This window comes from Chironomus tepperi, unplaced genomic scaffold (assembly GCF_022539635.2).
Source record: "Chironomus tepperi strain 1889 unplaced genomic scaffold, CSIRO-AGI_Ctep_v1 contig_89, whole genome shotgun sequence".
Classification (NCBI taxonomy): domain Eukaryota; kingdom Metazoa; phylum Arthropoda; class Insecta; order Diptera; family Chironomidae; genus Chironomus; species Chironomus tepperi.
Window position 1 is genome coordinate 1,219,372 of NW_027226211.1, and position 27,792 is coordinate 1,247,163.

Sequence of the window (27,792 nt, forward strand, 5' to 3'; positions counted from 1 at the left end):
CTTTTCGAAGTGGACTACGTAAAGCTTACGTTACGTAAAATCACGTACGTAAAGGTTACGTTATGTAAAAAACGTAAACGTTAGGTAAAATACGTACTTACATAAAAAGTACGTTAGCTTTTTACGTTACGATTATTTTTACGTATTTCTCTATTTTTGCCATGTAATCAAAGAGAATTTGAAGAACAATCGAAAAATATGTCAAATATCAATGCAAAGATCCATTTTCTACTTAACTTCCAGCTTGTCCTTGTCTGTAATGTTCTGTAACTTCAACAATACGCCCCTGTCACTTAAACTCAAGAAAATTATTGTATTTTTGGTGATATTTATTTTATCCTAGATATTTGCTCTTCATATTACCTAATAAAAAGAAAAAGAAAAAAGGAAATAATTCCTTTTGTTGAATTATGTGCTACTTTCGTTCCTCTCACTCACTCCTGTGTCAACATTTCATTCTCAATCTCAAGGTTCATTTTCCATTTGAAATGTAGCGGAAGAAATGGCAGAATGAAAAATAAAAAGAATGAATCATGACGGAAAAGGAGGAAGAAGAAGGAAACTTTATGCAAACATATGTACATAATTTATAACAAGAAAATGTTTATTCATTAAAATATAAAAAAATTTCACGCCTTTATTAAACAACTATATAAAAATAGGAGGAATAACTTAAGACTAGGTGGGAGTAAATGTCAGTTAAACTGGACAATTTACGCGCATTTATTAGGGAGAGTGGTTTGTAATGTCAATCGGATGTGGGAAATTGGGGATTTAATTTAGGATAATTTGGTATGTAATTGGGAGGGTTGGATGAGAAAATTCATTAATTTGTGGGAATATTGATTGGAATTTGGGGATTGTTTCTGTTATTTGAGATAAATTTGTGTTTCAACTATAATTTGTGCAAAATGAATGAATTTTCATGATAAAATGTCAAAAATTGATGTTTTCCAAATTTAACGGACTTTTGAAATTCAAAATTTACCGAACTTTTAGAATTTGAATGCTTAGCCGATTATTGCGTAATAAATTCAGTTTTGAACAAATTTGTAGACAAAAAGGAATTAAAACGTGAAAATAGTGAATTAAAGTGAGTTTTAGTGAGTTTTGAGCAAGCAAACCTTAAGCAAGTTACTATAAAGCATGACATTAAGCAGAAATTAAAGAAATTAAGTACTGAATCTCAATCAAAATGAAAAATTTTACATATTTTCGAATAACATTTCAAAATTTGAATAAATCTCATGAAGAACACAACAATCTCCAACCTCATCAATAAGTCTTACCTTCAAAAGTCCATTATCAATGGAAGATCTTGACAACCTGATCAGAAAATATATTACCATAAAACTTTCGATGTAATCACTCAAAATAACACCTTATTCAAATGATATTCCATTCTCAAAAATATATAAAAGCATCCCAAAAGGATCACAAGAGCTTACATTTGACCTGTAAAAATAAGCTAAACAATTTTTGACAAAAGCTTTTTTCACATTTTACTTATTTACATTAGAAGTAATTTTTTTTGGTTTCCTCGATGACTCAACAATATTCCAAATGAAAGCACAGCATATGTACATGTACACGATTTCTTTCCCACAATGGGGTGGCACAAAAACACAAAAATAATGTGTAAAAGTAATCAACAAACAACAATGCTGGAGAACATTTGTGTGACATTTTTACAATTTACTTAATTTTTTAATGGGGATGGTTATAAATGACGTCTGGGATTTGGGGAAGGGGGAAGGTATACTTTTATGGACGTAAAAGTTGAATTTTTGGCTCTTATTCTTTGTTCTGCATGACAAAACTGATTTTTCAAAGTTATGTAGCACGAAATTTACAATTGTTGTGCGACTGCCTTATAATTCAGTCCTGAGCATAAAATTCATTGAAAATATTTCTAAAATTGGAAATATTCAAAAGACTATGTTTGTCCGGTTGTCAATCCAATTATTGCTTAATTACTCTTCCATTACAATCTTTGCTGATGTGATTTTAAGTTAAAAATACGTGTGCCATGTCTGAGAGTCAATAGCCAAAAGATCTCAGTGATTAATCACTTCCTCTGCTAGAATAAGCAAAATAACTTTTCGAAGTGCGTTACGTAAAGCTTACGTTACGTAAAATCACGTACGTAAAATTACGTAACATTGAGTTCTACGTTATGTACGTTTGAATGAAAGCTCTAAGTTTAGATAGGCAATAGATACTCGTTACTTTACTTCCTACAGTTCTGAGAACAGATAAGTGCCCACTCAGACTCATTTGTTCCTCTCTATTAGACGTGATTTATGAACAACCCTCATTATCATCATCATCATTTATCCAACTCATGTACTTCTTACTTATTTAATTTCTCAGTCATTTATTTTGTTCGGAATATTTATTTAACGAAGTAGCGTACACACATATTGCCTGGCTTACACCCTTGCCCTTTTACAGTCATGATACACAACATTCATACATGTGTGTACATAAACATTTATGGAATAAGAAAAAAAGCACAAAAAATTTTTGTACATACACAACACTTCAGCAAGTTTTTTTTGTAAGAGTCGCAACAAGTGGATTTTTCCCTCCGATTTTTTGTGTCATCAGGAGGGGTATTGGAAGCACTCATATATACATAATGTGACTTTATTTTTACAATACACATGCTTTTTTTCAAAAAATATCCTTCCTATAAATACACTTTCTATTGACGAAGGGACGAAGGCGGATTTGATGTTTATTTGTACTTTATATTAATTTTTTTGTGCCCTTCACCGCCTTCATACTAATAGAAATTGCGTGCCTTATTCCGCAAGCTTTTGAAAATCGAGAAATCCTTTTGATTGTCCTATTATGGATTTTGATTGGAATTTTTTTCTTTTTTTTAACATATATTATGGGAAAAAAAGAAACTGGTTTCGTGAGGTGAACCTTTTAGTCATATTTGAAATTTGTATCCATAAATTCCAAACTGATGCTTATCATTAATCACAGAAAAATTCGGGGAAATGGTTTATCGGAAGAAATAAAAAGCTTTTGTAGGCTTTTTTGTATCATGCGTTTTTATTATTATTATTAAAAGAACGCTTTCGTATCGTAAATTGTCATGTAGTTTTTGGGTATTGTAGGGGAAATTGATGACTTTTGAAGTTTTTAGTGATTTTATGGAACTAAGAAAGTTGTTTGTTTTAAAGCTTAAGAATGATTTTGTATGAAAGAATCACGATGTCTCTGACTTACCAGAAATTGGAATATATAGCCATTAGGAACCTTAAATTCCCAAAAACTTTACGATATTGGATACTAGACTGGTGCTATATTTAAAACTTATAGAAACAATTCTTAATGACAAATCAAGCTTGACATTAAAACTCAAGTATATCTTACTTTCTTTGCTGGAAGTACAGATCAACTCCATTCCATGACTTTCCATGGATATTGCTTGAAGCGGAATCTATCGTTGGCATTCACTTGATTCCTGGTTTTCACTTGACTCAATCATTATCTGGCTATGATCTTCATTCATTCGGATTGAGTCTACTTGGATGTCTGGAATCGTCTAGAACAGATTCTTCTGTAGCAATACGGAACAAGAAAGAAATACAATACCAAAAAGCACAAGCATATTAGTCAGGATCATATTTTACAGAATTTGACTCATCGCTATAGCCACGCCGGTCAAAATGTAGGAACTTTAAGAAAATTTAAAAATCTTGCTTTTGTCGGCTAGTTAAAGGCAACATCCACCCCAATTCCCCCTAATTCTTGCAAAATTTGTTCAAGATTGCTGCAAGCTCATGAATCTGCCTTGGTCACTTAAAACTTAAATAGTGTTTTTCATTCACATTTGTCATTCTGAAGTCAATAATATCTGTTAATCCTTACAACTTTTCAAAATTTACCGCCGTTTACAGTCCAAATCAATCAGAAAACTTCCAGAATTCCAACAAATCCGCCCAGCAATTCAGTTAATAATCGATATGACTCTTTGACCTTCACAATATGGCACAAATCACCCCATAATGAAATCCGTTCATAATTTAATAATTAAAGAATCAGCTGGAATCACCATAGGTCATCGATATCCAATGTTTTTCATGTTATTATCCATTCCGAACAGCTTAAAAATGTTCACCAACAATTTAATTTCGAATAAACAAGCTTAATATTGTTCCGTAATACTCATTTGCATACTGTCTATGGGTTAAGTAAATAATAATTAAATTCATGAAATCAAACTTGATGATAATGACGAGTCAGGCATTAAAGATCGTAAAAATGTAAAGGATGGAATAAGAAAAATTCTTAAAACTTGAAACAAAAGGTTAATGGGAGGAAGAAGATAAGAAAGCGAAAGTTGATGCAAGGGCCTATAAAGATATGAATAGCAACCCTACCCTCAATTTCTATTCATTTATGCGATAGAAAAAGTTCTGATACCACAAAACTCCGTCGATTCCTTTGTAAAAAAGTTATAATTTTGTTCCTTCTTATTTTCAGGATTCTATCATTCATCGGATTAACGTTATGCCTCTGTATTATGCTTATGACATCGGTCTTATTCGCTGCTATTGCAATGGGAATGGCTGTCATCATGTACAAATACATTGAATATTGCGGGTAAGTGATGGACGTGATTAATTATAATTTCTTTTGTTTTTGATAAGTTCTGAAGTTTTTTTTTCCTGGTGGTGGTGGATTGTTTGAAGAGATGAAGGGGGTCCTTGGATTGAATTACTTTGATTTTAGTGGAATTTATTTGAAATTAGGAAGGAATTTATATAAAGAATTGCTTATAAAATTTAACATCTACTCCGAGTGGCGCATTGGAGGAAACTGCGTTTTTAGCCGTAAAAATAAGACAAAATCAGCCGTCACAAAGTCGTCCGAGCAACTTTACGTATTACCGTTAATACGGTAACGTAGCAGTGCCTTGTCCAACACATCGTGCTGTTAACTATGTCAATTATCCAACAGAGTCACTTAACTGCTAAATACATGACTCGAATTTGAAGTAATAATTCAATAGTCGTCGGTTCGAATCCTACCAATCCCAAATTTAAGCTTTTTCAGACGATTTAGACAAATCTAAAGCTTGTTTACAGTAGCTATGCTACTATGTCGAACTGAGGATACAGCAAAATACTTTTCGTTATGACTCCGTTACTGGAACTCTCATCTACCGTAACAGACAGTGACAGCTATCCTAAAACTCATTCAAATGAGCGTGTTCATGACTGTATTCAATAAATATAATTTATCATGCTCAATTTTGTAAGCATCCTCATGAATTTGTCCTATAGGACTGTGTTTCCTTAGCTAGGGCGCACGAGGGTTCATTGCAGCACGTTGAGAATGTCTAAAAACAACTCTATCCTTTGAAATCTTCTGCAAGTTCAGGATATTAAGGACTCTAGCGTTCTTTTCAACACCTCCCATCCAGGAATACTTCTGTTAAGGCTAGTTTGTTCTAATTATCTGTCTGTACGTTAACCAGACACTCTTTCATCACTGTTCTGTGCCATAAAGCTTCTGGAGCTTTCCTTAATCTGCCACAAATCTAAAGCTCAATGTAGGAGATTAAGACGAATTTTGATCACTGACAAATACAGACAGTTCTGTATAAATAGATATAAATACATACTTGAGGTTTCAAAGAGTAACATCAGCGACTGATGCTACAAAAGCAAATGAAATCAATATTTGAAAGTACAGCAGCCCTAGTGGCGCTTAGCGACATATTTTAATTGAATTGATTGAAATTCGAGGACCCCCGACTACAAAAATAACCAAAAATAATGGAAATAAAGAAAGGAGAAAAAGAAGCAAAAATATTATAATTTTGGCGCCCAAAAAAATGGGTTTCATTAGCATTTCCACTACCATTATTAAATATTTAGAATAATAATAATAAAAATAATTATCGTAAACCTTTATTACCATCTATTTTATACTAATTTACTTATTCACACAGAGCTGAAAAGGAGTGGGGTGATGGAATTCGAGGATTGGCACTCTCTGCTGCTCGTTACTCATTATTACGCTTGGAGGAAGGTAAGATTAGCTAGTAAATAGTGCATGAATAAATTAAGCTATAAAACATTCTTATCGATAAAAATTGAGAATCATCAAATAACCTTCGAAACAGTAACAGAAGTAAATGTACAATTTTTTTTTTGTGTGATTTATTTTCTAGGTCAACCGCACACCAAGAACTGGCGACCACAATTGCTTGTTCTCGTCAAGCTCAATGACGATTTAATGCCAAAATACCGTAAAATATTCGCATTTGTGTCACAATTGAAAGCTGGCAAGGGTTTGACTGTATGTATGTCGGTCATTCCCGGGGATTATGTCAAACGACATCATGCTGCACTTACTGCCAAACAAAATCTACGTAAATATATGAGTGATGAACGTGTCAAAGGATTTGTTAGTGTTCTTGTTACGAAAAATGTTGCTGATGGATTATCGAATATGTAAGTATATTTTTTTCCTCATTTGACCAGCATAACCCAAATGTTCTTATGTTTATGTATCATAAATAGTCATTAATCTTCACAATATGATGTTTAAATGACATTCAAAAGGATTCATTTCTCTTCTTATTTTTTTGTCGTCCCTTTTTTCACCGTTAAAGTGTTCAAACAACTGGCTTGGGTGGCATGAAACCAAATACAGTGATTCTTGGTTGGCCATATGGCTGGAGACAGGACGAGGATAAACGATCATGGCAAGCATTCCTTCAAACCGTACGAACAATTAGCTCAGCACGTATGGCTTTATTAGTGCCAAAAGGTATCAACTTCTTCCCCGATACAGCATCGAAAATTGGCGGCAATATTGATGTCTGGTGGGTTGTTCATGATGGTGGATTGCTCATGTTATTGCCATTCTTGCTCAAACAACATCGTACATGGAAGAACTGTAAAATGCGTATCTTTACAATTGCACAAATGGAAGATAATTCGATTCAAATTAAGAAGGATTTAAAGATTTTCTTGTACCATTTGAGAATTGAAGCAGAAGTGGAAGTTGTAGAAATGGTAAGGTTTAAATCTGATGTAGCACCTGTGACATTTATGTTTTTCACGCACAATGGACTTCTTTTTTTTGTTGGGGTAAAGGCAATTGTATTAGTGTTGTTGGTTTGTCGAGAGTGTCTGTTGCCATAAGATTTTGAGTTTGAAATTGGAATCTTGTGGAAATTGATGGAAATTTGTATTCTGGTTCTGAAGTTGAGATGATTCTTGGACATTTGTTTCTACGGACATCACGTATTTTGGTGTTATTCTGTATTATCAGCTTTGAATGGAACTAAAAAAGTTTTAAATCATTTTAAAGTTTAAATTTGAAGTGAAATGTACAAAATTACAAAAAATATACCTTTTTGTTGATGCAGATCAGCATATAATGTAACAGAACATCTTGTTGACCATTTGTATTGAATTAGTCAGTTGAATTTCACTCTTTTTTATCCAATTTTGTAAAATAATTGTTAAATTTCGCGTTTTTATCTTTGTTTACTTTGTGTACTTAAGTTTTCTTCGTTCAAATTTTCAAAAACCGTTAGAATTCAAACTTACAAAAGACGTTAAAGTTCATTTTACTCTAAAATAATGAATATTGAAGAAAATTCAATTAAAATATTGATAAAAGACTGTAAAACAATACAAAAAGTCCCAAAAATCAACCACTTGAACGACTCTAATTACATAAGTCATCAAATTCTTAAAAACCCGTTGACATTTCTTTTCCCTATATTTCCTCAAATGATTACATTTGTCAACAACTGTGCTTCAATTACTACAAACCCCCTTTAAAAAAAGTTAACAGCTTCCCTTCCATTTTTCATCATTGTCTTTTTCTTTTCATTTATATTCCACATCCATTCTGTTGGATGTACCATACCACACTTTAACCGCCCAACATGAAATAATGTTTTTATATTTTTTTATAACTTTAACAGATGGATAATGACATATCAGCATACACTTATGAAAGGACATTAATGATGGAACAACGCAACCAGATGCTACGTGAACTTCGTCTCAACAAGAAGGAATCGATGGGTGTGGTGAGTGTCTTGTGCATTAATTTTGATGACATTTATTATATAAATTATTTAATTTTAATGCAATATAAACTTTTTGTTGTCCATTGTAAATTAATTCTCTTCGTCTTCGTCCTCCATCAACTTCCTTCCTCTTTCATGGGGATAGTCTGCATAATGAGAAAATATCTTTTAGGCATGCAAATCGTTTGAGGTTAAGTTTCATCTTTCTCTTTGTGGAAATTAAGAGGTTATACCTTTTTGTGATAATGAAAGCATCTTTATGTTGAATTGCTTAAAGCTTAACATCATGTCTTCTGTGCCTGATAACTTCTCTCCATCCACACTGAGAAAAGATATTGAATTAAATATTTCAAAATTTCTTTGATGATTATGAACTGTCTTCATGGCTTTGTTTAGATATTGCAAAGGGTGGGCAACCTTGTTTATGCCATGGTAGGCCTTGGTGATAAGCCACGGCACATCTTAGTGGTAGAGTCATGACTGAAACCGCAAACGGCATGGATTTACTACTAACAGGCAAAGAGACCGCTTTTAGGTACGGTGGTGGTCTTTCTGTTGCATACTCTTTGCCTGTTAGAATTACTTACTTACTTCGCTGGTCGTACAGATCAATAGTGATCCATGACATCCCATAGATGCCGCTTGAAGTTGGCTCTATCGCTGGCTTCCACTTGCCAATTTCCAATGTTAACTGAAGCGTCATCTCTAGCTTCTATTCAATTGTTCTTTGGACTATATGCGGTTCATGGCATTTTCTAAGTAATTTGACGGCACACTAGAATGCCGTGACACACAGGTTGTCCACTATTGAGCTATTGCCTCATAAAAATGTACAGAAATGAACAATCCAAGGGTCAGACGTTCTAATGTCCTTTAAAGTCCAGTCCAATACAGTACAGTACAGTACAGTACAGTACAGTACAGTACAGTACAGTACAGTCCGGTACAGTACAGTACAGTACAGTACAGTAAAATACAGTACAGTACAGTACAGAACAGTCCAGTACAGTACAGAACAGTCCAGTTCTGTCTAGTACAGTCCAATGCAATATAGTCCAGTACAGAACTTTCATACAAATTCAATAGGTATGGTACCGTCCTTTTGGAGTGTCTGACCCTTGTAAAATTCTTTGATGCTCCGCTGATTCCCCATCACGATTAAAAACTGGTCGTGGAATGTCAAAGAATATAAATTTTGTGTCTTTTCTTCATACTTAAAGTACATACCCTGGTACATACCCAAAAAAATTTGGAAATTGGAATATTGTGTGGAAATTATATTTTTTAATAAGCCGATAAGCCGCGACTATACATTTCACATTGGTAACCAACTCATTATGCGACGAGAGGAAGGAAGAACGTGATAAAATGGAGAAATAAAAATTTGAATATTCGACATGGAATATAACAGGACATTATGGCCCAATTTTCATCTTCTTTTATGTTATGTGACTAAATATAGAAATTAAAGAAAAACTTTTGTCTTTTTCTCTTTTTTCGCATTTCTCTTTTTTTTAATGTCTTTTATCTCTTTCTCCCCTTCGATCGAATGCCTTCGTCGTGTATGTTGACATAACCCCAAAAAAATTTCTTCTCATTTGTTTTTTGACAATTTGACAATATTATTCGTAAAATAAAAAATAATTTTAACTGAAAAAGGTGCCAAACCCTTGTGATTACAAAGATGATTCCGGAGAGGATAAGATGCCTTTGGTAAAGAATTTATTGATAAATGTGAAAAAAAATTTGTTTTCCAAATTTTTTATATATAAATTTTTTACATTTCAAACAACAACATCAAGTCAATCAACACAAATTTTCTTTTGGTTCTTTTGTAACTTTATTTTTTTTTCGTTGTGAATTTTCTTTTTTGGGTTTGATTAATTAATTTTAATTTTGAGTGAATTTAGAGGTTCCAAATTGAAGGAATACGGAGTAAATTGACTTTATTAATGGGTTGGAGGAGTTCAGGCAGTGAAAAAATGATTTTTTTGGATATATTTTGATGAAGATTTCGAATTTCGAAATTGATTTTCGAAATTAATTCAAAATTAAAAATCAAAATCAATTTGTAGTTGATTTCGAAACTGAATATCGAAAAGAATTTGAAGTTAAAATTGAATTTCGAAATAAAAATTCAAAAATGAATTTCTAAAGAAATTCGAAATTGAATTTCGAAAGAAATTCGAAATTGAATTCCGAAATAAATTTTAAATTAAATCTCCAAATAATTTAGAATTTTGATTCAAATTCGAATTTAAACTTCGAAATAGATTCGAAAAATGTTTGTTTACATTTCCACATGGAGTTTTTAGACTGCAATTTCTATTAAATTACACTATTATTCCTCATTTCAATGATAGAAATCCATTCAGTATTCATGAGCAAAACTTAAAACATCAAAGTCTTCTAATAAAACAGTCTATATGAGATAAAATTTCCAAATTTAAATATTTTTAATATTCTTTGTAAACAAACTTCCAAAAAACCGCTGTGAAAATTCAAATTTTATACAAATAACGTGTTTTTTGTGTGTTTCTTTTAATAAAACAGCTTCCAAACAATGTCGAGTTTTATAAAAGTTTTGAGAAATAATTCTAAAATCTTGAGCAAATAGCTGATAAACTTTTTATCAAAACAAACACAAAGAAGTGAAGTAAACAGCTCAATAACTTCTGAAAATCCAAACAAATCAATAACCCCTCCTTATATTCTATAAAGCTTTGCAAAAGCTCCAACCAATTAGTTTAAATTGATGGAAATACTTTAAATCCATCGTTGAAAAGTCAAGCATTAAATGGAAAATCTAAGGCTTCAAAAATGTGGCTTTTGGAACCTCTAATTAGTAGATTGAACGGTTTTTTATTTCCCTTAAGAAAGTTTTAATCACGAGATTTACTTTTTCCCCATTTCTTTTGTTTTCTCGAGTGTAATGCTTCATTCCGATCAATTTAAAGCACTTTTATACTCCTGCTAAGCCTGTATACATGCTATGATGTAAAACCCTTATTTTTTTTCTAAAAGTGCTTTTCCTTCGCTTCCTCATCCAAATACATTTGCAATGAAATTAATTTCTCATGTTCCCTTTTTTTACCTCTTCTCATTTTTATACTCGAAAAATAATTAAATTGTTTTTTTTCCACCTCATTTTCAATGCTGCTCATTCTATTTACACAAGAACCTCCCCCTCCTTCAGAACTCTACTTTACTAATGCTCCTGCTGTTGCTCTTTAAATGCTATGATAATGTTTAAAAAAGTTTGCTATTTTTTTCATACGATAAAGCAGCTGAAGCAGGAGCTTTTTAAAAGTTTTTTTTCTACTCATGCTTCCCATCCCCAATTCTCTGTGCTATTGAGCATATACATTATTTTTTTAATGCTTGCAGAAAATTTGGTAAAGGAACTATCGAACCGCAAATAATTTGCCGCACACAAAGGAGCTTTAAGTTCAAAACAGTAGAAATTAAATCAAAAGATGGGGGAAGCAAGCAGAAAAAAAAGAATAAAAACTTCGATAAACAAATTTTATATTGAATATAATGAGGAAATTTTCATGCATATTAAGTCTCATGGATCTTTGTATGGGTTTTTATTGGGGGAGACGTTTGGATGTTATGTAATAGTAAAGTTGTCTATTGAGTAATTTTCAGGGACTTAATTTCGATAAAATTCGAACTAGATTCGAATCTATGTTCGAAACATACAATTCGAACTTGATTTAGAATTTTCGAACTTTATTCCGGTTTATTCGAACTCAATTTTAAATTTTCTAATTTTACTTCGAATTATTCGAACTTGATTCTGGTTTTTCTAACTTTACTTCGAATTGTTCAAACTGGATATATATTGCACTATTTGAACTTGATTTGAAATTATTCGAGCTTGATTTCTAATTTATTGAACTTGGTTTCGAATTATTCAAACTTGATGTCAAATTATTCGAACTTGATTTTGAATTATGCAAACTTGATGGCGAATTATTCGAACTTGATTTCGAATTATTTGAACTTGATATTGAGTTAGTCGAACTTGATGTCAAATTATTCGAAATTGATGTCGAATTATTCGAACTTGATGTCAAATTGTTCAAATTTGATATTGAATTATTCGAACTTGATTTCGATTTTTTGAACTTGGTTTCGAATTTTTGAACTTGATGTCAAAGTTTTCGAACTTACTTTCAAATTATTCCCACTTGATTTCGAATTATTCGAACTTGAAATTTAATTTTCGAACTTGACTTCGAATTTTCGAGCTTCACTTTGAAATATTTGAACTTGATTCCAAAATTTCAAATTTAATTTTGAACTATTTGACCTTAATTCCGAATTATTCGACCTTAATATTGAACTCAACAACATCCGATTCTAGATTCCTTAACTCTCAATAAACTCACAAACAGTAACCTTAACAAAACAATAATAAAAAAAATCCAATTCAAAATAGATAAACCGGAAGTTACATATCATCCAAACAATCCATCCATTCCCATTCATGAATATTGCGAAATTGTCTGTATTGATGTTATTCTGAATCATTTGCATATTTGATGCAATATTGAAATATTATTGTAGAAGATGATGTTGTATCTATTGTCGTACATAGAAATGAAAACTGGAATTGATGCAGATCGAGAACAATGAATATAAGGGAAAAGGTTTTTCCACCAGCAAATTTGTTGTATGTTGATTTTTCAATTGTACCACAATCAGCATAGCTGTACATCAAAGAAAAAGAAAGAAAATATCATAAAATGAAATGAAATTGAAGGTACAAGTGCAATAAACAAGAATAACGACAAGAAGTGAAGGAGATGGAAATTGTGTTTTTAGCAAATTTTTTATAGTTTGCTGTGAAAACATTTTTTAAGCAAGAATTGTTGACAAAAGTATTGACCCAATTTTTAGCGCTTGTACAACAATCCTTCACTGTTTGACTCACTCTCGACATCTCGTTTGAAACACCGCAATATAAATTTCTTTTTTTGTGCTGCTCCGCTGTATAATCATACAGATGCAATGCTATGTGCATCTCAATGAGTCAATTAATTTGCTCTCACTGCATGAATGTTTCCAGTTACTAGTGGATGTAATACGTCAAGTTATGGGATTATTGAGATGTTTGCTATGCCAACAATCAATTCCTTAGTTGAAGTGGCTCGGTGGGACAGTGATATTGAGCTTTTTTTGAGCTTAGTCAAAAAATTGGTAGATTGGAACTAGAAATTAAAGAAATTATCAAAATCGGATCTTGATGTTTCTGCGTTTTTGTAAATAAGTCAGATTAGAGATTAATGCATTGTTCCTATTCTGTCATCAACAAGAATCACTTGATCATTATCTAACTCACCAAGTACAATACATTATACCTTCAATACAGACAAGTTCGTAAATAATTCATACAAATGCATATGATCATTAAAGCAGCAATAAATGCAAATAACATGAGAACCATATGCACATTCCACGAGCTAAAAAGTAATTAGCTATTTGGCGAAATGCTCATACACAGTATGAATAAAATATGTTGAAATTTATATTTTTTATTATGCAAATTTCAACCTCATTGTTAATGTTCAATGAGGGAATGCACAGTAAAAAAATTCATCTCCTCATTCTCCTTTACACAAAAACCCAAACCAAATGATCCATCAACGATGCTGCTACTCTTTTAATTTTTCATACTTTTGTGAAAACCCCTCGAAGCATGTCACGTCATCATTAGTTAATTGAGTGCAATTTTTAATATTTTTGCTGTTCATTTTTTTCCCTTCTCGTTTTTTTTGTGTTTGTTTGCCATCCAATTAGGTTACTTAAAGTTTTTATAATTTTTCCAGTTTGTTGACTTTCTTTGAAATTTATTCTTTAATTACTGTTTTTAAAGTTATTATAAGTTAAATTGATGACTTTATTTAAAAACACTGACTGGCCCGATCGGTACACAGATTGGAATTTTGCTGCTATGGAGTGACTAGTTGGGAGTATACCTTGAACCACGTGGAAATCAATTGGCAAATTTACTTTCACTTGGTTCTATGTGACTGTTACGTGGTTCTAAGTGACTGTCACTTGGTTGTAAATGAATGTCACTTGGTTCTAAGTGACTGTAACTTGGTTCTAAGTGTCTGTCACTTGGTTCTAAGTGACTGTCACTTGGTTGTAAGTGACTGTCACTTGGTTGTAAGTGACTGTCACTTGGTTGTAAGTGACTGTCACTTGGTTCTATGTGACTGTCACTTGGTTGTAAATGAATGTCACTTGGTTCTAAGTGACTGTAACTTGGTTCTAAGTGTCTGTCACTTGGTTCTAAGTGACTGTCACTTGGTTGTAAGTAACTGTCACTTGGTTTAAGTGACTGTCTCATGACTCTAAGTGACTGTCGCTTGGCTCTAAGTATACTGTCATATGGTTGTAAATGACTGTCACTTGGTTGTAAGTGACTGTTACTTGGTTCAAAGTATACTGCCACTTCCTCGCCATGACAGTAACATATCAATATGTCCAGATCGGGTGAAAATCTTCATCATTGACATACACACACATACACAGCTACACTTCATCATATATCTGCATTTTTCATTCATAAAATTTCATAAAGAATTGAAATTCCCGATAAATAAAAATGTCACTTCATCAATAAATCATCATCATGATCATCATTTTTTTTCGTGTCCTGTTTGCTGTCATATATTGCCTCGATGTCACTCCTCTACATTTTCATTTATACTTTATACTTTATTTTTGTTGTTGTTGTTGTATATACGCTCCACATGCGACATAAAGCGTTGAACAAAAAAAAAGGAAATTTTTATTTTTATTCTTCACAATCTCTTGTGAGCTTTTACTATCAAAGCGACAGCTTAATAATCGCGTTTATACCGAAGTGAATTGCAGTTTGTTATTCCCATTTAATTTATGGCCTTTATTGTTATACAGCTCGTGTGTTGGATGCGAGTAACAAAAAATATATATAAATACACAGATAAAGCCTGACTAGCTCTAGTTATTTACTCGTTCAAGCTGCCATCTCGCACTTACAGTGCCTTTAAATGTGCGTGTTTGTTACATAACAGATTGAGAATCATTTGTTCTCATTATAAATGCTCCATTCTACAGTTTCTATTTACGATGAGAATGGATCATTAAATACCAACATTCATTCTGTTTCGATTCCGTTCATCACTCCATTTTGCCATTTTATTTATTTATTTATTTTTTTTGCTGTTGTCTGTGTAGTTAACGTCAACAAATAAGAGCAGTTACACTACGGGTGATGATAATGGAATGGCAAATCTGCAGTTGATTTGAATAAAATTTTAATGAGTTTTGTCTTGGGGAGTCGATGGAGAGGATTTGCTCATTATTTTGTAGATTTTAATACTTATGATTCTTAGATCTTATTGTGTTACTAATTGAATTTTGTTGGATTTGGTAAATATTAAGCTTTGGATCATAGATATTATAGAAATCCTTATTACTTTGATGGCTGTGCAGATTAATTGCGATCTATACCTTCTTCAAGCGGATAAAAATACGTTAGAACTTGACGTCAACTGCACATTGACTTACCTTTGACTAGTTCTAGGCTAGTCCACTCTCTTCATATCTAATATGTAGCTAACTACCACTGGTCAATCCTCAATACCAATCCTCTAGCAAAAGCGTCTTTCCATGAGCTTTTCTGTCGCTTACGTGAACAATCACAAATTTTGGATCTTTGTCTATCATAACGAACATTTAAGATTTGAATAATATCAATTTTACATAGTTGAAAGCCCCTTTTTATGCAAAAGTTTAGTTTTCATTTAAACTTCGAAGAATAAACATTGTATTTAAAGCTTACAATCCAAATATAGTTCTTAATTACAATTATATTCAACAACAGCCATAAAATTGACTAAATCCGACCTTTAACACTGAAAAACAGTAATAAAGTTGACTGAATCTGAGCTTCAACACTGAAAAACAGCTAAATTTAACATTTTTTCATTTGAAAACATAGAACTTAAGTCTTTCCATACCGTAAAACTTTTAGATAACGGATTTATGTTTTGCTGACTGGATTAAGTTTCTTTATTTCTGTTTTTAAGTGTTTTTCTGCAACTCCTTTCATTTTTATCAAACTTACTAAACTCAAACCCAGTTCCAGCTATCTAAAGCTATAGACAGAAGCAGTATTAAGTGCTAAGATAAAGATTCTTACACAAAAACTTGCTGTAATATTTAATTTCTTTTTAAAAACTTCCAATTCAGTTTTCAACACCATCTATAATGGAATTTTATAACCGAAAATTCCACCACTAACTATTTAATGCTTCAGCACAATTCAGCAAAAAGCTTTTACACAAAAAAAATGAGAAATTTCAAGTATTTCATTTGATAAATTGCCCATTATCTATGAAGCATAAAGCAGAGTAAAAAAAAGTGTGGATGAAATATTTATTATTTTTTACTGTCAGGAACAAAAGCATATGAGAGATTAAGTTCATATCGTTCTCTCAAGCATTTCATTCCGTTCCTTTTTCCTTAAAAAACATTTTAAATTTTATTGCACTATTCATTCTCATTTCTCAGCCCTTCTTACTCATTTTAGCGAAATGAGTGCTTGCTTGCGTGGTATTTCTGATAAAAGAACTAAAAAGTAGAACGAGAAAGACAAAATTTATTGAAAAATTTGTCAGCATTAAGCGGAAATACAAAAAACTTTTCATGTATGTGGTGAAAATCTAATGAATTTGTGTAATTTGGTGAACATCAATAGCTGTACTACATACAGATATAGATTGTACATCTACTTGCCATTAGTGGTGAAAGACACAACAATAAATTACATCCAACATAATACTGATATCAAAATCTAAAGCTGTTTACAAGATAGACACACTCATGCTCTTCATTGCACAGCCATTAGATATTTCACAATCATACTCGAGTATAAAAAAAAATATTTTCATGAGATCTAAGTGAGAATCATTACATTATGCTTTACATACTTATATACTTTAGACTGCTTTCGTCTCTCTCGGGACTTAAATTGATTGGTGCGAATTTCTCTCATTGCCAACAATTCATTTCTTTCTGTGCAGCATAATATATGTTACGTAGCCAGTAAGATGAAAACGCAGCGTGCTTCTATACTTAATAAATATAAACTGCTTGTCATCTAAGTAAATCTTGATGTTAAGCTTCTTTCGGCCTTCTTTGTTGAATGTTAAAATATTAAGTAGATTCTACAGTATAACAAGAAGATTTAAGTAGCTGTTTAAAATGCGAATTTTACTGTTGATTCTTGAGGATAAACAGATTCAACTGGTAAATTGGATGATAAATCTATGAGAATTGCGCAGTGCGTACAAATGTTGTGAATTTTATTGATTTTATGCGTGCTTTTAAAACTTTCATGAAAGTTCTTTGAGATGTGGGCTGACTGTATGTTGAGACTGTATTGGAGCTTATCTAGGAGGATGTTATGTTTACATTTTTATTTGTATCTGCAATGCATATGCTATCATATCTTTGACCAGTGTTGTTCTAACTTTTTCGTGTTATGGCACATTTTTGTGATAAACCAGGAGCACTACCACACATTGCGTGTGACTTTTTCGGTGACACATCACTGTGACATATTCGATGAAACACCAGTGTGACATTTTCGATGACACAGCAGTGTGTAATTTTCAACGACACACCAATGTGACATCTTCGGCGACACACCAGTGTGACATTTTCGATAACACATCAGTGTGACATGTTCATTGACACACTACTGTAACATTCTTGATGACACATTAGTGTGACATTTTCTGTGACACACCAATGTGCCGCGACACACAGCTTGAACAACACTATCTTAGACTAAAGAGTGATAAAGTTTCTATCTTATTTGAGAGGTTGACTATCATTCCATGCCACAAGATACTCACAAACTAATCAAATATCCTTCCATACCAGCAATTCTCCGTAAATATCTTAGATCGCCCGAAATCAAATAAATCAGTTGCAGATGAATTTTCAAATTTTAAAGCCCCCACAATCGCCAAACAGTAACAGTCAACAACAGTCATGAAATTTAATATATCGAAACCACATAATTAGTTAAATGCCTCCTATCTGCCTATATTTATAATACATTCATGAATCATGGGCAGACACAAAAGTTTGTAAACATGTGAAATTTCACGTAATAATTATTATTATTTGCTGCGGTGATGACGTAATGCTTATGTTTTTTTGTTTGTTAGATATACGCAACAAATGCATTTGACGTAAACATCCAATTTAAATTCTAACCGAAAGCCAAACAATTTCTTTTAACCGCAAATTTCATTATATAAAAATATGTATATATAGGATCAATATGAATATAAAATTTACTGTGGGAAGGCTTGACTTTTTTTTTTATTCTAGAAATAACATGCCAATCTATGGTTTACTCAATGAGGAAGGTTTTATTTATTCATTCTGACGGGCGATTTCGACTAGTCTTCTTAAATAAATTTCCTTCTCATCACCTTACACACACACACACACATGAGATTCTATCCCTTTTTAACTGTAAGAATATAGAAAAGAAAAGCTCTTTTTTCACCACTTTAACTGCTGGTTTTTGTATAAATTGAGAGTGGTTGTACGCTCAAATGATCAAAGTAATTCACCATCAATCTATTTCTCGTTTTCCTAAAAAGGAACTAAATAAACATTTTAGACATTTCTCCTTTGTAGGATTAAGATATTCCATACTTGAAACGATACAGAACAGCTATACGGTACAGAAATTTATGTTAATGATATAAAATTTTGTCACTACATTGCATTAAGTATATTCTCATCTCAATTGAAAATTAATTTCATTAAAAGCATAACATTAATTAATGAAAATGCTATCGTGAAATTCATTATGTATTCAACTTAATTATTTTTAGATTAATAATCTCAAACTTGTTAGTAAAGCTCTGACGAGTTCTTTGAAAGTCGAATTTTTTGTTTCATAATTTATGTTGTCATCGTAAAAATTGAGTTAATGTCTTTGAATATAAAGATGAGTAAGTTCAGTAGGTGAAGACATGTTGTTTTTCTGTAGATTTTGAGCTTCTAATTTCCTGTTTATGATTACAAAATAATCTATTTTTTGAAAAAATGTTGAAATCTTTTACTTTCTTTATAATTTTACTGCAATATTTGATCTGGAAAGACTCAATATTATCAAACTATATTTTTAGACTCAGAAATTCTCACGAAAACTTCCTAATTCATCCAAAATCCACAATTTAATGTCTTTAATTAAAATTTTACACGCGTTTTGAGTTTAAAGGGCTTCAAACTATGAATTTGCTTTTTGCAAAGACAATGATTTGAATTCGCTTTGTTTTAGAATTCAAATTAGGAAAATTCGTTACAAAACTTTAAAAATCTTCAATATTTCTCTTTAAAACCTGATAAAAACTGCGATTCTTAAGCAAGTATTTATAACTTATTTTTATGATAACCTACAGCTCATTCAGACTTATTTAGAATTTTCTCTTTTTCAATTTTTGTAATTTATTTCACTTTACTAAGAATTAATTTCTTCTTCACCTTCAACACCAGTCTTTAAAGCTTTCAATAAAGCCGTTCATTACCTTTCTTTTGTTTTCAACTTTAATAAGCCATCTAAAATCTTCAATTATTTCATGCTAATTTTCTAAACTTTTTTTTTGTACGTTTTTCGTCGGTATTTTTAAGTCCATAAGAAAAGATATTTCAGTAAAGATAAAGAAGAAATCTCACCTGACACCCTTGCATTATCAGCGTGGCACGAAAGAAGTAAAAGAAAAGAAAGCGAAATCCTTTTCAATTCTGTGTCACTCCGCTGAGTTTTGCGACAGATGAGGAATTCTTAAGCAACATTTATGACTTCCATTGAAAGCTTGTACACGAGAATATGCTTTAAATGGAATTGTTAAAGCATGGAATGCATTTTGCGGAGAAAGTTTTTAATAACTGTATGCAGAATGGAGTTTCCATTTTTCTGTGCTATTTGATTTAAGTTAAAGAGAACAAAAATAACAAGCGGATAAACTTTTGTCACGTAGTTTAAAAAAAAGAGAGTACGAATGGAATTACAAGCTGTACAAATACTATATCACGTAATAATGTGAAGGAATCAAACTTAAATGTACTTATGATTTCATCTACGACCAATTTAACTTTTTTTTTATATCTTATGCTAGTTTCTGTCTCTGTGGGAATAAAGAAATTACAAAAGTAGCGCAATTTCAGCGCATTTCTGTTCATTTAACGGTTCTTTAGAATTTAAATTTGAAATTTGCTGAAAATTCAAATTTATTGAAAGCAACGCTTTAAAAAAGTTTTTCTCTTATTTACAAAAAATTCATTAATTAACATGCAAAAATATGGTTTTGTGGTTCCAAACCAATCAAAACCAGAATAATTCGATGGCACGAAGCTAATGCTTCAAACTAGAGCTTTCTACGATGTCTGGTTGCTGAGATTTTGTCCCTCACCCAGCCAGTCAGCCAAATAAGCACTCTTTTTTTCAAAAATTCGCTAAAAAAAGCGATATGGCGAAGGAAAATGGAAAGTTTTCATTCCTTTCCCTTCACTGCTGCTTGTTCTTATCGTTAGTTATCACATAAATGTGTGTAGCATTTAAGTTTATCTTTCTCATTTATTCTCTTTGTCATGTAAGGGTTTTTTTTTCAATTTATCATATCATCATGTACCTAGATGTAGATTTTATTACACTTCTTATTTTTTTTTAGGGTTCGCCCAGATGCGCAGGCCTGCAGCAGGCCTGCAGTTTCTATTGTTCTAGATGCGCATCCAGATGCGCATCCAATTGCATCCAACTGCATCCATCTGAACTTTTTGTATGGAAATTTTTTTCATAAAAAATGATGAAAAATTGCATTTTTGAGAGTTTTTCACCGTCGTAATTGGGAAACTAAATAAAAAAAAAACATTTTCTACGATATTCTAAATTTATTTTCAAAAAATTAAAAAAATGTAATTTTCCAGTGTTTTTCCAAGTTTTTCACCATTATGTATGAAAATTAAGGGAAAACTAGCATTTTCCAAGATTATTCATTATTATAATATGTGAATTCATGTGAAAAATTGTCATTTTCATAATTTTTAAAGTATTTGGTTAAATTTTCAGATGCACTTGGATGCGCATCCAGATGCGCAGGCCTGCTGCAGGCCTGCAGTTTTCTGCATCTCTGCATCTATCTGCATCTAATTTTGGCGAACCCTATTTTTTTTGCTGCATTTCTCGCATTCATAATCATTATTATCATCATCTCTACATTTTGAAACTATTCTTTATTCCATACCTGTCTCTGTTCCTGCCATTCATTAAACTCATTGCTGTTGAAATTCATATTTCTTTTATTTACTTTTTTTAACTGTGAATTATTTTGTTTAAGGATTGAAGGTTTTTTGCGAAACTTTTTGGGTAGTAAGTGAGGTAGGGTGGGTATTGAGGTTGTAGAGATGGACTATGGTAAGCAAGACGAACTCAGACACGATTTCTATGTCAATTTGTAACAATTTACCTTATTTTAGTAGAAAATTAGAATTTTGAACTCGTGAATTCCTAAAATTGCTAATTTAAGGTCTTTCTGTAGGTTCTGCAAGCTATTAGCATGTTGAAATCATATCTTTGAACTGTAAACTTGCAGAAGATCAGAAATTCGACATGAAATTATGAGGATAAAGTCAAAAATTTAGAAGAAATTGAATTTGAATTTTGCAAGAATTTTGTAAACAAAGTCGCAAAAATTTGAATTTTGAGCTTATTTAACGGTCGAAAAAAACTCTAGAGTCTAAAAAGGTTGATTAGATTTCATATAAAATTCAAGTCGTCCGGAACATTATTGATCTGAAATTCAATCTACACACCTAGTCACAGTCACCTTACTAGCTCTAAACAAGCATTCAAATCCAATTCCAAGCTTGATCTCCTTCATCATCCTTAAAAAAATTCTAAAGACTCTTCAACATACTTCAAGAAAAAAATCAATTTTCCCCAAAGCCAAACTCAGCAGACTCAACTAGAAAATTTTCCTGCATATATGCATTTAATGCTTCTTCCATTATGCATAGATATTTCATGCTTTGCTTGCGAATTTTTAGCTCATGTAAATTTTTTATCATCGACGTCCTTCTTTGCTTTTTCCCATTTGAAATGCTGAAGCTGATGGGGATACTGATTTGTATTGAATACTGAATAATTTATATGCTTGAAGCATTTGTAAATCCAGTTGAGATTACAAAATGAGTATTACTGTTTATGACCAGCTATAAATTCTTCTGGTAGCACTGGAAATACTAATGATCTGAAAATTGTTACAAATGTCCTTGATGAAGCTTTAGTTAAGGTAAAGTTTTTCAATTTGCTAAGGTGACCAACTTTTTTTTATCATCGTGTACTGAGACTTGTGAGCTTCATGGATGGGAATTGGATTTGCTGTGGGGTGTGTTAGAGTAATTTGGTGGTTTATTGACCAATTTGAGGTTAGAACGTGACTGAGAAGTGGGAAAATCATGTCGGACAGTCGAGTTAGCACTTGATGTATTATAGGAGCTTCTTAACTCTAACAGACAAAGAGCTGGCTTACAAGGTGATGCCGTCGCATTGCATTGTGTGCATAATCTTTGACTATTAGGAATAAGCAGCTCGAGACTATATTTCAAAGGTCCTACTCCTGAACCCTACCTTAGTCAGTTCAGAGCTATTGAGTCACTTATGGTACCCAAGACCAAGACACCAAGACCAAGATCAAGATCAAGACCAAGACCAAGAGATCAAGATCAAGATCATAATCACGATCAAGACCAAGACCAAGACCAGGATCAAGATCAAGACCAAGACCAAGACCAAGACCAAGACCAAGAACAAGATCAAGACCAAGACCAAGATCAAGATCAAGACACCAAGATCAAGACTAAAATCAAGACCAAGACTAAGACCAAGACTAAAATCAAGACCAAGACTAAGATCAAGATCAAGACACCAAGACCAAGATCAAGATCAAGACACCAAGACCAAGACTAAGATCAAGACTAAGACTAAGATCAAGTTCAAGATCAAGATCAAGACTAAGATCAAGATCAAAACCAAGACCAAGACACCAAGACTAAGAGCAAGACCAGGATCAAGACCAAGACCAAGACCAAGACTAAGACTAAGAACAAGACCAATACAAGGATCAAGAACAAGACCAAGATCAATACTGAGACGAAAGTAGTTTCGGTCTCGGCCTCGATCTCGGCATCACTTACCTACCAACCTTCCTACCAAAAACATGCGCTTACAAAAAACTCAATCCATTCATCACCAACCAAAAAAAAAAAAAACTCTAGAAACGAGAAACTTTACCACAAAAGTTTTACTCATCGTCATCATCACCACAATCATGCATAAAACTCATGAATAACTAAATTAAATTGAGATACATTATGACATGTTCATCTTACATGCAAAAAAAAATTACATATATATATTTAAGTTAATGAACGTAACTGAAACTCATTAGATGATGAATATTTTAATAGGTACAAGCAATCGTCGACCATCATCATCCGGGTCATGAAGGTACACGAACAACAATTAGTAAAGTGAGATTCGTTGATACATCATCAAAGACAGACATAAGTGATAAAGTACTAGATGAGTCAACTGAGGTGAGAATATTCCGCATGACTATATCCTTAAAAAAGTTAAATTGAAATAATTTACAGATGGAATTCGAGAAGGACAAAGATACAAAAGAGATGGATAATGATGATGATGATAAAGCCAAAAGTTCAGAAGATGTGTCAATCAAAGATTCAGCAAGTCCAGAAAAACTTCCACTTAGTGATGATGATGATGATGACGATAAGAATTCAGATAGTAAATCATCATCAGCTCCAAATACGGATGATAAAAAGAAAAAGCCGTGAGTAATCTATTGAGGGTGTAGGCAGTGTTGTTGACTAGCTGTTGCTAGGATTCAGGGATTTTAGGGATGAGAGATTAGAGTAGCATGTTTAAGTGGCATAACACAGTTGCTAGGACATCGCTTTGTCGTCATGCTGAAGACAAAGGGTCGAATTGATGTAGGGATGGCTTGGTGTCACTTGAGTGCCTGTTTTGGCTGATTTCAATAAAGGAAAGTGAAGCATAATGCAAGATGTCACTCGATATGATTCATAATTAAGGTCAACAACCTCTTTCCCACCAGCAAGACCTTGTCATACCACTTTAAAGCCACATAACAACATGCCAAGCACAAAATCATCAAATTAGTCCCTAATCTTTCCATTTTTCAAGCTACAAGTAATATTTACACAAAATCTGTTTCAAAGTCATTGAATCAGCAACACTGCCTTTTACACGAATTTATTTCCTCTCGAGTGTGAAAATTGTGACAATTCTTGACCTTTTAAATGAGGCAAATTTACAAGAGAAAAAATATTTTTTGACGTGGGGTTGCCTAGGATTTCTTGTTAAATTTTACGCAACAGATTGTTTGGAATTGATATTTGTTGGAGTAGGAAAATACTCATAGTAAACATGGCAAAGATGTGAACTGTTCCTTTCCATGGAAATGGAGGATTTTTGAGTATTTCTAGTGTGAAATTGGTAATGTTTTTAGTAGTTTAATGTTGTTAATTTAAGTGTAGGAAGTTTTAAAGGAAGAATATCTAAAATAATTCTATTTTTTCTTATATTTCTCACTTAACAAGCAAATCTCATTGAGTTTAATGTTAATTCAGCAAGAATCAAACAAAATCACTTGATTTTCGCAATTTTACATCCAACAAGCTCTTTAATATGAAATTTAGTTGACTTTGCTTGTTGTAACGTTCATTTAAAATTCAAACAATATTTGATAGTTTGTTGCGTAGTTGTTTACCCCTTTTTCAAACAAAAGTTTAGTTTTTCACTGAATTTTGAACTTTAAACATAATTTTCTAGTTTTTTGTGTGAATTAGTGTGTTTAATTTGTTAAACTTTAAACAAATGTGATTAAAGGGTTGATATTATTAGTAAATAATCAGTAAAACTTCAAATTGCTTTATTATTTTAGTGAAAATCACTTTAACAAACATCCAGTGAATGTTTACAATATTTTATTCCAAAATATCTCAAATTCACTAAAATTGCTAGATTTTCTATTGATTCTATGTGAATTAAATCCAATTCAGGAGATACAACAAAGCTAAAAGCTGCAATCTACTTGTAAATTACGAAAATTCACCCAAAAACACGTTTACCAAATAACCTCAAAAATCCCCAAAGTTTTAAACTTCATTCCGGATCTAAAATGTCAAAATTTGCATTTCATTAAGCAGAATTGTCTAAATTTCACATCATATATTCCACAATATTCATATAAAATATCCTCAAATGTGTAATAAAATGTATTCATTTTTCCATTTCTAATCCATGCCACAAAACTACAAAATAAAATCTCATAGTCCATTTGATCCAAAATTGTTTAGAGATGAGGGCAATGTGCGACGTATGCACACCGCTGTGAAACTTAATGAAGTGATTGTTAACAAATCCCATGACGCTCAATTAGTAATTCTCAACCTGCCTGGTCCACCGAAAGACACATCGCTGGAACGAGAATGCAATTGTAAGTACAATAATTCAGTAATGTAGAATTTAATGCTGTTGGAAGCAGAGTTTGAAGATGACTTGCAGTCAAGTTGGCTTGAATTCAAATTGATATTCATTCAAGTTGGTCTGCATTCAAGTTGACTTGCAATCAAGTTTGTCTGTATTCAAGTTGACTTGCAATCAAGTTTTCCTGTATTCAAGTTTACTTGCAATCAAGTTTTCCTGTATTCAAGTAAACTTGCAATCAAGTTTTCCTGTATTCAAGTTGACTTGCAATCAAGTTTGCCTGCTTTCAAGTGCACTTTTAATCAAGTTTGCTTGAATTCAAGTAAAATTGCGATCAATTTGACTTAATTTAAGTTGACTTAATTTCAAGTTGACTTGCATTCAAGCAGAATTGAATTAAAATAAACTTGCATTTAAGTTGAACTTCGTTCAAATTTACTTGCATTCAAGGTGACTTGCATTCAAGTTAACTTGAACTCAAATCAACTTCAAACTCTAATTTCAAGAAAATAAAGGAATTTGAAATTAAAATTTAATTTCTTTATTTTTCTTCTTAATTCTCAATTCCTATTCACAACAATGCCAACAACCGTAACAACAATAAACAACAGACATGGAATTTTTAGAAGTATTAACTGAAGGCTTAGAACGTGTTTTGATGGTGCGAGGTGGTGGCCGTGAAGTCATAACCATTTACTCTTAAGTTAATTAAAATAATTATATTTGAAGTTATTTAACTGATGATGATATTTAAAGAAACTAAATTAATTAATGATGAAAAAAGAGGAAATCCCATTTAGGATAAATGAAGAAAAAAAAAATTTATGATGAAATTATAAACACAACACATACATGGTAGTTAATTAGATGAACTCAGTATTACCAAAAATGAGGTGAACAATGATGGATTTAGGAATTTTCAAAAAAAAAAAGTCAAATACTTAATATTTAATAAATCAAAAAAAATTGAGGGAAAAAGTCCAATTTGATGAGATTTTCTCGATTCTGCTTCTAATCCTATTTCCTGGAGGATTTTAAATTAAATTAAATAAAGTTCCAGATGAGATTTGCAGCCTGATCATTTTCTAATCCATATTGAATGTCTGGCCTGAATGAAACGACAATTTAATTAACTAAGCTGATGATGTCAATGTAGTAATGTGAGGAAGTGAAATATGAAATGGATTTCAAGTGTGATAGCAGTTTTAGACTTGAACATTGAGTAGTCGAGAAAGAAGAAAACCCTTTGGATATTCTTAGAGTCTGTGACTTGACCAAATTTCGTATTTCATTTGCCTTTCGTTGCTAATTGATGAGTAATTTGATCTAGGGCAGTGGTTCTCAAACTTTGTGGCATGCGGGCTATCTGAGGAAATAATAAGATTGTGTCTCAATCCAGAAATCACGAGCAGCACAACTTGTTTGCCAGGGTATCACTACTTTGATCTATTACCGGCGCATTGTGCGATTATCTGGATTGTGCGGTTATTAGCATTGTGCTACTCCACATTTTGTGGTTCTCTGCATTGTGCAGTTATCCGCATTGTGCGCTTATCCGCATTGTGCGCTCATCCGCATTATGCGCCCATCCGCATTGTGCGTTCTTTCGCATTGTGCTGCTCTGCATTGTTCGGTTATCCGCATTGTGCGCTCACCCGCATTGTGCGTATCCGCATTGTGCGTTTATCCGGATTATGCGCTCATCCGCATTGCACAATTATCCGCTCTGTGCTGCTCAGAAATGTATCGCATCTCATAGTTTGAGCACCACTGCCTTAGAATCATCCCAGCAATCATCAAATCCATAAAGTTTTTAAGTGAATTTTAGATAATTCAATTAAAATATAAAGCCATTCTCCTCCAGAGTATCTCTATATAAAAAAAGGCACAAAAATCAAATAACAGTTGCTTGATGACTTCGACAATTTAATTAAAGACTGTCATTTAATTTAAGTGATAATTGAGAAGCACCATCGAGAAATCAACTCCAATGGACGGATTGATGAATAAAAAAATTCTCTTTTTTAATTTCTAAAAACGATAGAAAAAAATTCAATAATAAAACAAAAAAAAAATGAAGAAATGAAAA

General features: G+C 32.3%; 1 protein-coding gene across 7 annotated transcripts in view; it reads left to right on the top strand.

Moving 5' to 3' along the window:
• The window catches only part of kcc (solute carrier family 12 member kcc), a 124,328-nt gene extending 96,536 nt beyond the window's left edge, over positions 1–27,792 (top strand). For 3 of the 7 annotated variants that reach the window (XM_070635518.1, XM_070635515.1, XM_070635516.1), the window contains exons 15-24: positions 4,504–4,623; positions 5,978–6,057; positions 6,200–6,482; positions 6,644–7,049; positions 7,973–8,080; positions 9,740–9,793; positions 23,639–23,767; positions 23,825–24,024; positions 25,550–25,713; positions 26,315–27,792. In XM_070635518.1, the coding sequence (XP_070491619.1) occupies positions 4,504–4,623; positions 5,978–6,057; positions 6,200–6,482; positions 6,644–7,049; positions 7,973–8,080; positions 9,740–9,793; positions 23,639–23,767; positions 23,825–24,024; positions 25,550–25,713; positions 26,315–26,406 (1,636 nt within the window). In that variant the 3' untranslated portion in view covers positions 26,407–27,792. The remainder of the gene's footprint in view (positions 1–4,503; positions 4,624–5,977; positions 6,058–6,199; positions 6,483–6,643; positions 7,050–7,972; positions 8,081–9,739; positions 9,794–23,638; positions 23,768–23,824; positions 24,025–25,549; positions 25,714–26,314) is intronic. The other 4 variants (XM_070635519.1, XM_070635517.1, XM_070635520.1 and 1 more) reach the window with 4 other exon arrangements.